The sequence below is a fragment of the Phragmites australis genome, chromosome 3 (genome assembly GCF_958298935.1).
Source record: "Phragmites australis chromosome 3, lpPhrAust1.1, whole genome shotgun sequence".
Taxonomy (NCBI): domain Eukaryota; kingdom Viridiplantae; phylum Streptophyta; class Magnoliopsida; order Poales; family Poaceae; genus Phragmites; species Phragmites australis.
The window spans coordinates 41680383-41693770 of record NC_084923.1 but is presented as its reverse complement, the minus strand read 5'-3'; the positions used below and the strand labels follow the sequence as shown (position 1 = coordinate 41693770).

Sequence of the window (13388 nt, the reverse complement as noted above, 5' to 3'; positions counted from 1 at the left end):
ACGTATACCACTAGAATCACCCTTAACTCTGCCTGATCTCCTTGATCGTCCGGCACCAAGCCTCCCGCTTGGCCCCGATCATCTCGCCGTCGATCGCCAAGTCGCATCCATCACCTGCACACTATAAAATAAGCAAACATGTTTCTCCCACTCCAAACTATCTCCAGGTTAGCTCAAAACAAAAATCCTCAAATAAAAACAAATCATGTAGAAATCGTGAACATCCGATGTTCCGATGTTTCTGCCTCTGAACACTGGACCATCCGGTGAGTCCAACTCATTTATGCACTGAAATCTCGCCTCTGCAAGAAAAAGTCTAGTGCATTACTCTGGTGTTCACTGTCTAGTCACCGAAACATCTGATGACTTCATCTCTACCAGAACACACTGTTCCAATCCCTACGTAAGAAATGGTCCGATGATTAGTTTGATGTTCAACTCTGCACACACCGGGCCTTACGGTGAGTACCACTATACTAGACTTCACAATTTCACCCTCTCTGCAAGAAAAGCTCTAGTATACTCTTCAGTGCTCACACAGCTTATCACCGAACTGTCCAGTAAGTAGCACTCATAAGAACCCAGTTTGCATCCTTCTTTGCTGGAAATTGTAGTTTGCATCCTTCTTTGCTGGAAATTGTCTGGAGCATACAAGTAGCCAACAACAGATCATCCGATACCTATTTCAAATTTTGCCATCAAACTGAAAACCTCCGACATCAGCATCAGCACAACACCGAATCATCCTGTGAAGTCAATTTACAAGGCACCTGTCGGAGGGTTAACTCCTGTCGTAGGGATCATGAGGGTCCCCTTTTTAGAGATTCGATCGAGGGGATGATTCTGAATATGTTTGCTGGAGAAATAAATGGTGTGAATGCGATGGCAGGTGGGGTGGAATGATCTAGTGCAGGAAAGAGTAAATGCGCTGGGGGGATTTTTATACAGGTTCGGGCCGCACTGCGCGTAACACCCTACTCCTGTGTGGATGCTATAAATGCCCTGAGAATGTCTCTCAGGAATGTGCTAGTTACAAGAATGTTTGTCTATCCTAGAGCCTCGGGCTCCTTGTTCTTCGGTGGTCATAGCTTCTATGCCTGTACGAAGGTGTTCTTTGATCTCTGAGCAAGAGTCTGAGAGTTAGAGCGCCCTCTGTTCGCTTGGATTCACCTTCTATTTGTCTGGGACTGCCTCTACCTTCGCCCTACTTTGTCCGTGCCTGCCGGCTGCTTTAAATACCCGCCGGCGGTAGCGTGCCCTGAAAGGGAGGGCACGAGTTCCAATGTGCCATAAATGTAAAAGGAGTCATCATGGCATCTGCGCGAAGTGACGGGGGTTGAAAACGTGCCCCCGCCCGATCTTCGATCGTCATGATGGCGCTGGCAACGGGCGCAGTGGAGAGGGCCCACTGGGCAGCCTCAGAGCGGCCCGGCGTGCCCGCCCGGTCTTGTTCGCCTGCCACAGCAGCGCGGCAGACGGAACGCCTCGGGCCTCACGATGCTATCCTGAGGCGCGCCGGATGGCGTGGGATGGGACCCGTGCATTAAATGTTCCCACGCCCTTCTGCCAGAGGATGGCAGAGACTGACACCGAGTGTGGCGGGAGCAGTTGGAGGTGACAGGCCACGCGCGCTCTTAAATGCGTCATCGGGCCTTTCACTGGCTGACACCTCATCGCTGGACCCCTGTGGGGGCCACTGACGGGAGGCTTCCTGGGCCGTCGGGGAACAGAGTGCTCGGGGGTCACTGTTCACCTCCTCGGGCACTCTCTCCCGAGAACGCCCTCTTTTGGTACTCGGGGAACCGAGTGCTTAGGGGTCACTGTTCACCTCCCCGAGCACTTTTTTTCGGATTTGACTGTTCGGGTCCTCGGGGAACCGAGTGCTCGGAGGCTACTGTCTACCTCCCTGAGCACTCTCTTCCCGGTACTCGGCTTTCCTGATCGTCAGGGGACTCAGGTGCTCGGGGGTCACTGTTCACCTCCCCGAGCACTTCCTTCCCGGTTACTTGATCTTCGCAGATCATCGGGGAATCTGGGTACTCGGGGACCACTGTTTGTGGCCCCGAGCGCCCTCTCCCGGGATTTAGTCTTTTTTACCTCACGGAGATGATCTCCGCGGGAGGACACCACGTGACGGATTGCTGACCTGGCCTCGGGATTCGGAGACCCCTGGTTCCTGATTCACCGACAGCACCGGATAATACGGTAAGAGCAAATCACCTAGACTCAAAAAAAATCATTTCAATTCATTCTCTTCAACTCAAATTAATCATAAACAAGAACGAACATCAATAAATACATACTAATCAAGTTCAATTTAATTTAAATATTATTAATAACTCATAACATATATCAAGCAGGTACTTATCCTTAGTTCCTCACGAACAAAACCGGCGACTTGGATAAATAAAGCCGGGTCAAAGGCGCCAAGATTTCGACCCAGTAGTGTCACCACGTTCGTCCTCCGCCGTTCCAGATCGTGAGGCCGTATGTGTGTCTCTGATCCAGTCGTTTTGGAAACGGAATAAACTAGCCACTAGTGCAGATCCAATGCCGTTGCATCGCCAGTTCGAAAAAACGAGCTCGTCCAAGTCGCAAGTTGCGACTCGCAACGCGACGGTGACCGAGCTCGCCGGCTCGCCGTCCGGATGACGCTGCGACGCATCTCCGGGATAGAACGACAGAAATGACGTGACTCATCTTTGCTGCGTAATCTCGCAGTTTACTACCGATTGCCTCAGGTTCCTATCGTCGTTAACCTTTGTCCAACGGGAAAATTTCGCAGTTACACTCTCATTTAAAAATCCTGCCGTTGTTCGTACGCCGGCCTAATGCTTCCAGTCTACAATGGACACTGGTAATGCCGGGGCAAATCGCTCTGCTTTTACTCTTCACCAGCTGATTATCGCGCCATCCCAACGTTCCCCTCTCTGCGCTTTTCTTCTTCAGAGCTGCTTAATCACAGTCATTAGGGCCCACTGATGCGGATTACTGGCTCACCCCGCCCCAGTTTTATCCGTTTTCGCGATATTTCTCGGCTTCCACGTCGCCCTTCCCTCTCCATTAGTCCATCCTCTTTCCACCACGCTGCCCCTTTCCCCTTCCCTCCCCTCCCCTCTCCTCTCTGTTCTTGTTAATAGCTCTCGTAATCCTGTCACTATCACTAGTCCCAACTCCCCACTTCCTCTCGCCGCCTTAAAGATTTCACCTTTGGATTTCTGATCCCGTTAGCTGTCCCTGATTCTACTTGTAAAAATCTCGTCTTTGTTGCAGTCCGCAGTACTAGGAAGGAAGAGTTTGTGGAGAGTTTTGTTTTTCTTTTCTCTTTTTTGATCGGCGAGCCGTCTGCTCGAGAGCGGTTGCTTCTGCTAAAACTCGCGTCTGGGTTGCGTTTTCCGCTCGGCTCCAATCCAATTTGTGGCGCCGGGGCGGGATTCGGCACGGAAAGCACTGCTTTTTGTGCGTTCTTGGATTCCACGGCAAATTCCGGTTGCGGAGTCGGCGTCTTGATGGCATTCCGGCGGTTGCCAAGAAACCGAGCTGCGGAGATGGTCGCGGAGGCGCCCATGGCGGGAGCGCGCGCCAACCTCACCGCGGCGCTGTGCAAGCGGAGCAACCGCGTCTCAAGGGTCCTCGCCTACGCGCTGCTGGAGTGGATCCTCATCGCGCTCCTCCTCGCCAACGGCGTCTTCTCCTACCTTATATCCAGGTTCGCCGCCTTCTTCGGCCTGGCGCCGCCGTGCGCGCTCTGCTCCCGCCTCGGTGTCGACAGCCTCTTCGAGCCCCACCTCCACCGCCGCCAAGGCATCGGCGGCGGCGCCGAGCCCCTGCGCCGTGTGCTGTGCAACGCACACTCTGCGGAGGTGTCGCGCCTCGGGTACTGCTGCGCGCACCGGCGGCTCGCGGACGCCGGGAACATGTGCGAGGACTGCGCGGCGGCGGCGGCGGCGGCGCCCGGGAAGGCGCTGCTGTCGTGGATGGGGCGGAGCGAGCTCGGTGAGCGGGACCTCGCCTGCGCCTGCTGCGGCGTCGCGCTCGAGAGCGGCTTCTACTCGCCGCCGTTCTTGCTTCCCAGGCCGTCGCCGCCGCGTGGCTCGGATTGTGGCCGCAAGGAAGAGGTCACAGCAAGTCTGAATGGAGACGTGGTCTTTGTGTCTGAGGACGGCCCTGTGATCGAGCTATTCGACGAGAAGCCATTGGTGGAGGATGACTCAATCGGTGTCATGGCTCAGTGTGCTGAGATTGTTGGCAGTGTTGAGCGGTTGGTGCCTCTTGAATCCATTGACTCGTTGGCCATCGGCATGGCTGCAGTTTCATCTCAATCCGGTGGTGAAAGGAAGGAGTTGGTTGATCATGGGGTTGTAGTGTGGAACGACGTGGTCCCGGAGAACACAGGTAATGCCAATGAGGAGAAATTTGTGATGACATCTGATGATGACAAGGTGGATGGTGTGCTTGATCGGCTGATTGAAGAACAGATTGCTGCCGTAGTCCTTGCGCCAACCTGTATGGAAGGTATATTTGATGATGGGATAAATGCAAGCGAAACTGTGGAGGGCTTTGCTGATCAGCAGTGTAAGACGTTCTTCCTCTGATAAAATTACCTTTTCTGCAAGTCATTGCCTTTTAGCATTCCAGTTTAGCGCTGTGGCTATGAATATCATCACCAGCTTTTGCAATTGCTTCACTGCATATGTATTTATTGTACCTGCGTTTTTGACTGCATTTCTATTTATTCTGCCAGTCATCTCAGTGCTGAACTACAATGTAGTTTTCTCTAGCACATCAAATTGTGGTTCCGCTTGGGATGTTCATTGAGCTGTGCTGTTATGCTCCTTTTTGTGATGCTAGATTTTAGATAGCACTGGTATATCCATCACGCTTTACTGTCATATTTGAACCGATGAACCTTTAGTGGAACTGGAGGGAAAAAAGGGAGAAGTAACCTAAGAAAGTTGATAGGGTGAAATGGATCTCTTAATAATATAGTCAGGAACCCATGTCATTTACTGTCCTTGAACTTTTTCCGTGCTGATGTTTTTTTTGGCCATTTCAAGTTACTAAGCCACAAGAATATGCGAATATCACAGTGTAAGACCTTGAGGCTGCCAACCAGGGCTCGAACCTTGGCTCTCGCAAAAAAAAAGGCCCCTCGCTGTGTGTTCCCCGTGGTCGTGGCGCAGTCGCTCAGAGATAGCGTGCGGGTTGTAGCCGGCTTTCAGTGCCTTTTCTCAACCTTAATGCAATACCTTCAGGATGTCTCTCCCCTTGGCTTGAGTTTTTTTTAAGGTACTAAACCATTCACCTTATTTTCAAATATCAAATGCAGTTCCTGAGGAGGTCAGTGGATTGAAAGATAATGATCTGAAAATATCAATTGGGGATGAGATATCTGAGGATGAACAAGTCGAACAGGCTGCTCTAGAACAGGAATTGTATACCATGCCGGAAGATCACAAGGACCATGAATTTGTCGAGAAGTTAGACAGAAGTACTGAGGTGGAGAATTTTCAACAGGCTGAGTTAAGGAATAAATTGGGCTCTATGCCAATGGAAGTTGTTGTGCATGTCGCCACGACTTCATATGAGAATACTGAGGAGAAGCAGGTTCAACAAGCTGAGCTGAATCCTGAGTTGGATTCAGTATCACTATGTACTAGGGAGCATGCTGATGATGAACTTGAAAGGAAGAGAACTGCACAGGCTGGGGTGGAACAAGAATGCGATTTTGTGCCAACTTATTCCGGGGAACATGTTTGTGTGACTCCGTATGCTCATACTGATGATGAACAGGCTGAGGTGAAGCAGAAATCAACTTCTGTGACAGCAGATGCTCTGGAGTATGTATCCGACACTTTTGATGATAACACAATCACAGGGAAAGGTAAGATGCTGTGTCATAAGAGTGCTTTGTTTATTTCTACCAGTTTGGTGCTTTCTGATTGTTTTTTTTTCCTATCATGATTGTGTAAATTAAACTGATTCTTAATTTTGAACAGAAGATACTGAAGAGGATCCAACAGAAGCTTCTCTACCAAGCTTACACCAAATTTGTTGCGAACCTTTGACAAACTTAGACAAGTTATCTCCTGATCATAGTGTTGTCGAAGAAGAGAGAGCTCCTGATACGCCAACTCATAGTCAAGGTATATGTGATTCACAGGAATTGCTGTATTCTAAAGCAGTGACTTCTGATACTAAGTCTGTAGATTCAAGCATTGCTACTACGCCTACTGATCTGGAAAGCACTGAACTGGCGAGTGTCAATCAACTAAAATCTGCTTTGGCAGCCGCACGTAAGTCATTGAACACCCTATATGCTGAACTCGAAAATGAGCGGAATGCAGCAGCTATATCTGCTGATGAGACCATGGCAATGATAAACCGCTTGCAAGAACAGAAAGCTGCAATGCAGATGGAGGCGATTCAGTACCAGCGGCTTATGGAGGAACAATCGGAGTATGATCAAGAAGTGCTGCAGAGGCTGAATGAGTTAGTTGTGAAGAGAGAGAAAGAGAAGCAAGATCTGGAAAGAGAGCTTGAACTGTATCGCCACAAAGTTCATCTCTATGAGGCAAAGGTGAGGAAAATGTCCAGGCACAAGGTTGATGACCAGAATGGGTCGTCCTCAGCTTCATCAAGTGCTGAGTACAGTGACGACCTTTCACAAAGTTTCTATGAAGGTGATGAATCTGCCCATGGTCTTAATGGAAGCAATGGGAGTATTCCGACCGATATTGTTCTACAAGAAACTGCTAGGCATCTGGTTACACTTGATGACTCACTAGCTGATTTTGAGGCAGAGAGACTCTCCATACTGGAGCAGCTTAAACTGCTAGAGGACAGGCTTTTTGATCTCGATGATGAAGAACCTGATAACACAAAGATGGACAAGCATTTCTCAGAAGAAAACCATTTAATGGGTGTCTCAAATGGATTCTCTGATGACGATATCAGCTTTAAACTTCATGATAAAAGAAAAGGTGTAAGCTGTAGAGGAAAGAAGCTCCTCCCACTGTTTGATGATGCTACTGTGGAAAATGGAAACATCCATCTAACTAAGCAAGATACCGAGGCAGATCATTCAACAGAAGTCACATTAGAACTTGCTAGAGAGCAAGATAAACTTGCAATTGCTAATGAAATTGATCAAGTCCATGAGAGGCTGCATGCTCTGGAGGCAGATAGGGAGTTTATAAAACAGTGTGTGAGGTCTTTGAAAAAAGGAGGTAAGGGGTTTGATCTTCTTCAGGAGATCTTACAGCATCTTGGAGACCTGAGACGGATTGAGCAGCATGCAAGGAACTCCAGAGAGCTTTCGCCCCGTTATTTGCATCCTTACATGGATTAAAGGTAAAATGATGCATTTTGTATTGATGGTTTGCTGAATTTTCTTTTCCACATGGAGATGGATTACAGTACAATCATTGTTTAGGTTCTATGAAGATTAGTATAGTACAAGTTCTTTCAATTCATCCACGACGAATAACAAAATACTACTTTAGTAAAAGAAGCTATGCAACCCCACATGTCCTTTGCGAAATACTTAGTTTTGCACCAAATTTTTGTGCCTAACAATACCACTTCCTATCCCAATTGAATTCTGTTAGAGCCTCAATTCTTTCTTGTTGGTTTCAGATCAGCTACCGAGTCCCGTGCTCATGTCCGAAGATCAGACGGAAAATGGATATCATACAACAACGATGAAAAAAAAAGAAGATGCCGATGACTAACTATTATTGTCATTCAAGAAGTTTGGTTCATGCCTGGAGGAAAAGGAGCTCCTCTTGGAGTGCTCATGACAGTCGATTTGGCAACGCCATCTGGAAGGCAGATCATGGAGCAATTTTGCCTTCCAAGGTCCAGCATTTTTGTGGACCACTTCCCACGTTCTTTTTTTCGGTTTAGTTTTCTTGGGGTGCTAAACCTTTGCTCAAGGGCATTAGGGTGGGCGAGCCGCCCCCATGGGGTGTCAGGGTGTGTTTGTGGCAGAAATCATGTCTTGTGGAAGCTTTGGAATCCATTGACATGAAACATGCCATTGCGAGCTTTGGTGCCAGGTATAGAGCGAGTATAAAAGGCTTTTGTTTTTAAAAAGGTAATTCTAGTGGGGCTTCTCTAGCTGTTCCTTTTATTCTTTTCCTGTATATTCTCTAGCTGTATGTACTGTGCTTTTGTCTTTTGGAATGGTGAGGTGCTGAGTGCACAGCATAATTGTTTGTTTGATGAGCATCAGCTGTGCCTTTCTCTTTTATTATGGTGGTACAAACGAGTGCTTTTGATACAAGTGCTTAGCTATGCTCTGAAAGCAACAGCAAGCTTGCATGATTGCTTTAGCTGTCCAAAATCATGAGGTGACCAGTTAGTTGGCCACCAGTACATGGATGCAGCTCGCCAGACGAGTCTGTTGGGTGGACCTGCCCTACCATGTTCTGATGCTGCCCATGGAATGCATGCATGAGCCTTGTTGTGCTCTGCAATATCTTCTGAGTTCCAGTGCCAGTACTACTAGGTTGTATACAACAGTTTGGCAAGCAACAACTCCCAGTGCCTGGCGATTTTTCTCCCCACCAAAAATCCGTCTCTTGCAGATCGAGATTCAAGGTTCGGGAGTCCATCTGTGCGCTCGTGATCCCTTCGCGATGCACTTCTACTGCTCCTCCTTCCCGATCAGACCGGATTTTTGCTACTCCCGCTGCTCTTGACGTTCGTCCGCCGTGGCTCGGGGCGACTAAGGGCTGAACTTGTGATCGATCTTCGGAAGACAAAATGGCGGAGATGATTGGCGGCTTGAAGCTCACATCGGAGGAAAGCAATGCTCTGAAGGAGACGTCGGATTGTGCAACTATTGGTAAGGTCCTATCTCAAGGAGCCTTACACATTCAAACAATTATTGCTAAGGCATGCATGGGGAAATTCTAATGGACTGAACGCGAGGGCGGTTGGAGATAGCACGTTCATCGCAGAATTTGGGTCGAAGCAGGACAAGGATCGAGTCCTGGATGGCTCGCCATTGACGGTGGGTAAGCGGGCTGTCCTGATTCAGGAATTTGATGCAAGCATGAGGCCGACAGGTATCCGTTTCAATCATATGTCAATTTGGGTGAGAATTTACAATCACCCATTTGGTTTGATGAATCGAAAGTGAGGAAAATGGATAGCTAAGAAGCTAGGCACTAAGGAAAAGGTAGAAGTTGATGCTCAGGACAAGGTGAAGATTGACATAACAACACCATTACGCAGGGGTGTGCCAATTTTCTCACAAAAAAGGCAGGCAAACGAGTGGTATGAGGTGCGCTATGAAAAACTGCCAAGCTACTGCTATTCGTGTGGAATTGTTGGACACTCCTCAGTAGAGTGCGCTACACCAGCTGAACATGATGAAAATGGTATGCTTCCTTATGGTGCTGATCTGAGAGTTCCAGACGACAGGAAGAAGAGGGGGTCTGATGAGGAGCATGGCTAGAGTTATATTTCAATTTTCAGCAGAGAAAAATGGCAGTGGAGCAGGCTGGCGTGACTCAACGTTAGGGGCTCTGATGTTAGGCACTAAAATAATCAAGCACAGAGTATGGGTAGCTCAGGACAGCAGAATATGGGCTCTAATGATGAGAATGATGAGCCAAACAAAGTCCCTAACAGGAGAGGTCAAAACAGGGTTGCAAAAATAAATTCCAAGGCACTAATGAGTGTTAGGAAAAAGCTGTTCCAAGACCAAAAAAAAAATCCTACTGCATCAAATCAAGGAAAGAAAAGGGAAGCAGGTGCGAAATTCACGACATGAGGCGGAAAGAGTTTTACCCATTGAGAACACGGGAGGAACTGCCCCCATGGAGATGGCTTCGGTGGTTGCTTAGGCAACAGAACCGCCTAGTTCAGTCCATGAGGAGGTTGATGAAGATGGAAAGGAGATGGCAAAGAAGCAGAAGGAACAGAACACTGTACTGATTCCATTGGCGGTGACTGGATCCCAGCCCCGCCGGGAGCCATCAATCTCTTATGTTGAAACTGTCGAGGCCTCGGGACAGACTCGACAGTTTTTCTGGTTGTTTTGCTGAGAGTAGTGAAGGGAAAAGTGGATGCTTGGCTTTGTTTTGGGTCAATGAGTGCTCTGTTTCACTTCAACACTATCCTCCAAATCTTATTGATGTGATTATAGGCTCGGAATCTGAGAATGCATGAAGATCTACTTTTGTCTATGGGGGAGCTTTGTCTATGGGGAGCCAGAACTGAACTACGTCACAATTTTTGGGATCTTCTCCGATTTATCCGTACACAATGGTCCGGTCCATGGATATGTCATATGTGCTGGTGATTTTAACGAAGTATTGAGTAGAGATTAACACATGAGTAAAGTGGAGAGAGGGGAACATAAATTGAACCATTTCAGGGAGTGTCTTGAGGATTGTGATCTTGTTTTTTTGAAAGGAAGCTGGCAGGAGCTCTGCCCTTCATTCAGATAAGTAGAATTTTGTGAGGCTACATCCCTGTTTAGCTCCTCCCTTCGCTAGATAGGGTATTGAACATTGTTACAAAGCTTTATACTAATAAAAAGGAAAAAACAACTAATTGAGGACTGATTCTGCGCCTTCCTGTCTTCCAATAAGAAGTCCTCCCAAGGCCATTGCATACATGTCAATCTCATCTTTTGCCATATGTGCTATCTGTAGGTGGCTTCTCTCATGTGAATAAAAAAATCTTCTATCTCTCTCCTTCCAACAGTTCCATCAGATGTAGACGATAGCACATGTAGTTTTTTTGGTAAAAATCTAAAATTAAACAACATATATAAGCGTATTTATCAAAATAGACAACATGTTGTCGTATTTACAAATTTAGCATATGTATTCGGCAAATCATTTACCTAAAATGGATTTTCGGTACACCGTACGCTGAAAAACCCATATTCGCCACACCGTGTGGCAAATAGGGCACTGTAGCCCGTATTTAGCACACCGTGTGTCGAATATCAACCGTATTCGGTACACGGTGTGGCGAATACGAGCTACAGTGTCGTATTCGCCACACAGTATGCCAAATATGGCCATGTGCCGAATTAGTGACCGCACGGCAAGCAAAGGTCATATTCGGCACAGAAAATGGTCGTAGGATGGGATAGGATTTTCTTGTATCACTTTCGTCCCTAGGCAGCTGGTGGAGTCATGGAGTGGAGTGGGGTGGGTGAATAGTGCTAGGGTTTTTTTGACACACTAATTTTATACTCCCTCCGTCCTAAAATATAGGACGTATTAGGATTTAGAAAAGCTTTGAAAGTATACTTTGACTATTAATTTATTTTACAATATATTATCAATTGCTATAAAACTAATATCGTATTAAAAGATATATGAAATACGGGTTTATTGATACAACTTTTGTACATTAAAATATATATATAATTTGACTAATTATTGATCAAAATTTATAAAGTTTGACTTTTCTAAATACTAATACACCCTATATTTTGGACGGAGGGAGTATGACATCTTTGTACTTGTTCCAGAGAAAAAGTTTTGGGCCATACATCACTTATTTAGGCTAGTGGTTGTAGAGTTTTTTTTATATATTTTTTAATATAAAAATTTATTTAAATATATCTCCGATGAAAAGATTTAAAAAAATATGTGGGTAGTCTTACGGCCTGCGAAGGCCGGGTGGTAAGCCAGTATACATGAACAGTAACTCGTGGTGAACAGTACTCGAAGTTCAATTTTCCATCTTATCTTATCTATTCAAAATAGTGATGTTTTGTTGCTCTAAAACTTCTAAAACTTTTTGTACGTGTTGTATAATTTATGTGCAACCCATTTTAATTGAATTCACCCAAAAATCTATTGTAGAATTTAAACTAAAATTCTCCAAAAAGACTACTTTTATAAATTCTAGCAATTGTTAGGGTCCCAAATAAATTTCTAAAAATCTAGTAAGATTCACTAATATTCTTATTATGTGATGTGATAATTTCTAAAATTATTTTCATCCCTAGATTATATGGTAAAAAAGTGGATTCCTTTGTAATGCACCATTTATATGTATTTTTATAATTTCAAGTGATATTCTTCTTTTAACTTAATTTGAATACAAACATATATAAACCTAGTGCTAAAAATAATTTTAGAAATTATCACATCATATAAGAAGAATATTAGTGAATTTTACCAGTTTTTTAAAAATTTATTTGAGGCCCTAACAATTGCTAGAAGTTATAAAAGTAGCCTTTTGTAGAATTTTAGTTTAAATTATACACAGGATTTTTAGGTGCATTCAATTAAAATGGGTTGCACATGGATTATGTAATACGTACAAAAAGTTTTAGAATTTTTAGAGTAACAGAACATCACTGTTTTAAATAGATAAGATAGTAGGGAAATTGAACTGTGGAGTAAACTGTGGAGTACTGTTCACCACGGGTTATACTACCGCCGTGGCGGTAAGAGTCCATTGGACTGCTTACCGGTAAGTGTCTAACCGTCTCATGAGAGAACGGTAGGTAACTAGTTTTACAATTTTTTTTATGAGAAATCTATTTATTTAAATTTTTAATTAAAAAATATAAAATAAAAAAACTCAGTGGTTGTAGATATACATGTGACTCGGGGCCATAGGTTAACATATACGGATAGTAAGAGAACAGATCAGCACCTACCCCCAGGGTGACGATTTTGCTTTTTTACAGACACGTGGGGATGAAAATTAGCTTATACCCGGCATCTAATAAAGTAATTACCGGCCGGGTGCTGGGTCTCCATTGCCATAGCTAGTTCTGCCATTCTTTAAGAACGAAAAGCAGGAACTTGAGAATTGACGGAGGTTTCACCTCTCGAAAGGAATGCCGACAAGATGCTGAGATGAACTGAACAAGCTCCCAGCCAGAGCGAGTCCGTTGGTCCAGTTGATCGGCCTGTTAATTTGTGAAGCCATCTTCGTGATGAGCATGTACAAGGTAGGCACCCGAGTCGTGACTCGTGTACAAGGTAGGGCGCTTCGATACGATTCAGGTTTCAGATGGACATTTGGCTACAGCGTTTTGTGTCGTCCAGGGCCTCACTCGGTGCCCCAACACGTGCCGTCGGGCGGCGGAAACACCTGGAGGCTCGGCTTCTCCCAGCTCGGTGCTCCCACCGTTTCACAGCACTACAAGAGAAGCTGTGATCGCCACCGTGCCTTTGCAAGGTGCTACCGGGAAGCGCCGGATGTTGTGTAGTGCCAACTGCCAAGGCACAACCAAATAGATCTGCAGCCATGTCGAGCTCGGCGTTGAACGCGCACGAGGAGATGCGCGGCAGGGACGTGGGCGCGCGTGGCCAGAGGGGAGCAGGCGCCCAGGCCCCCGCACGACCCCGGCAGCGTCGCCGACTCCCCGCCGCCGTCCGACAACGCGGCGGACG

At 46.2% G+C, this 13388-nt stretch overlaps 1 protein-coding gene across 2 annotated transcripts; it reads left to right on the top strand.

Annotated features, from left to right (window-relative positions):
- Positions 1–3030: 3030 nt before the first annotated feature.
- Positions 3031–8232, top strand: LOC133913135 (myosin-binding protein 2-like). Of its 2 annotated transcripts, none has more exons than XM_062356198.1 (4): positions 3031–4575; positions 5330–5884; positions 6003–7353; positions 7639–8232. In XM_062356198.1, exons 1-3 carry the CDS (start codon positions 3510–3512, stop codon positions 7349–7351), a joined length of 2970 nt encoding a protein of 989 aa, XP_062212182.1. In that variant the 5' UTR covers positions 3031–3509; the 3' UTR covers positions 7352–7353; positions 7639–8232. The 2 variants fall into 2 exon arrangements, with proteins under 2 accessions (XP_062212182.1, XP_062212181.1); XM_062356197.1 differs by having other exon boundaries at positions 6000–7353.
- The last annotated feature ends 5156 nt before the right edge of the window (positions 8233–13388 follow it).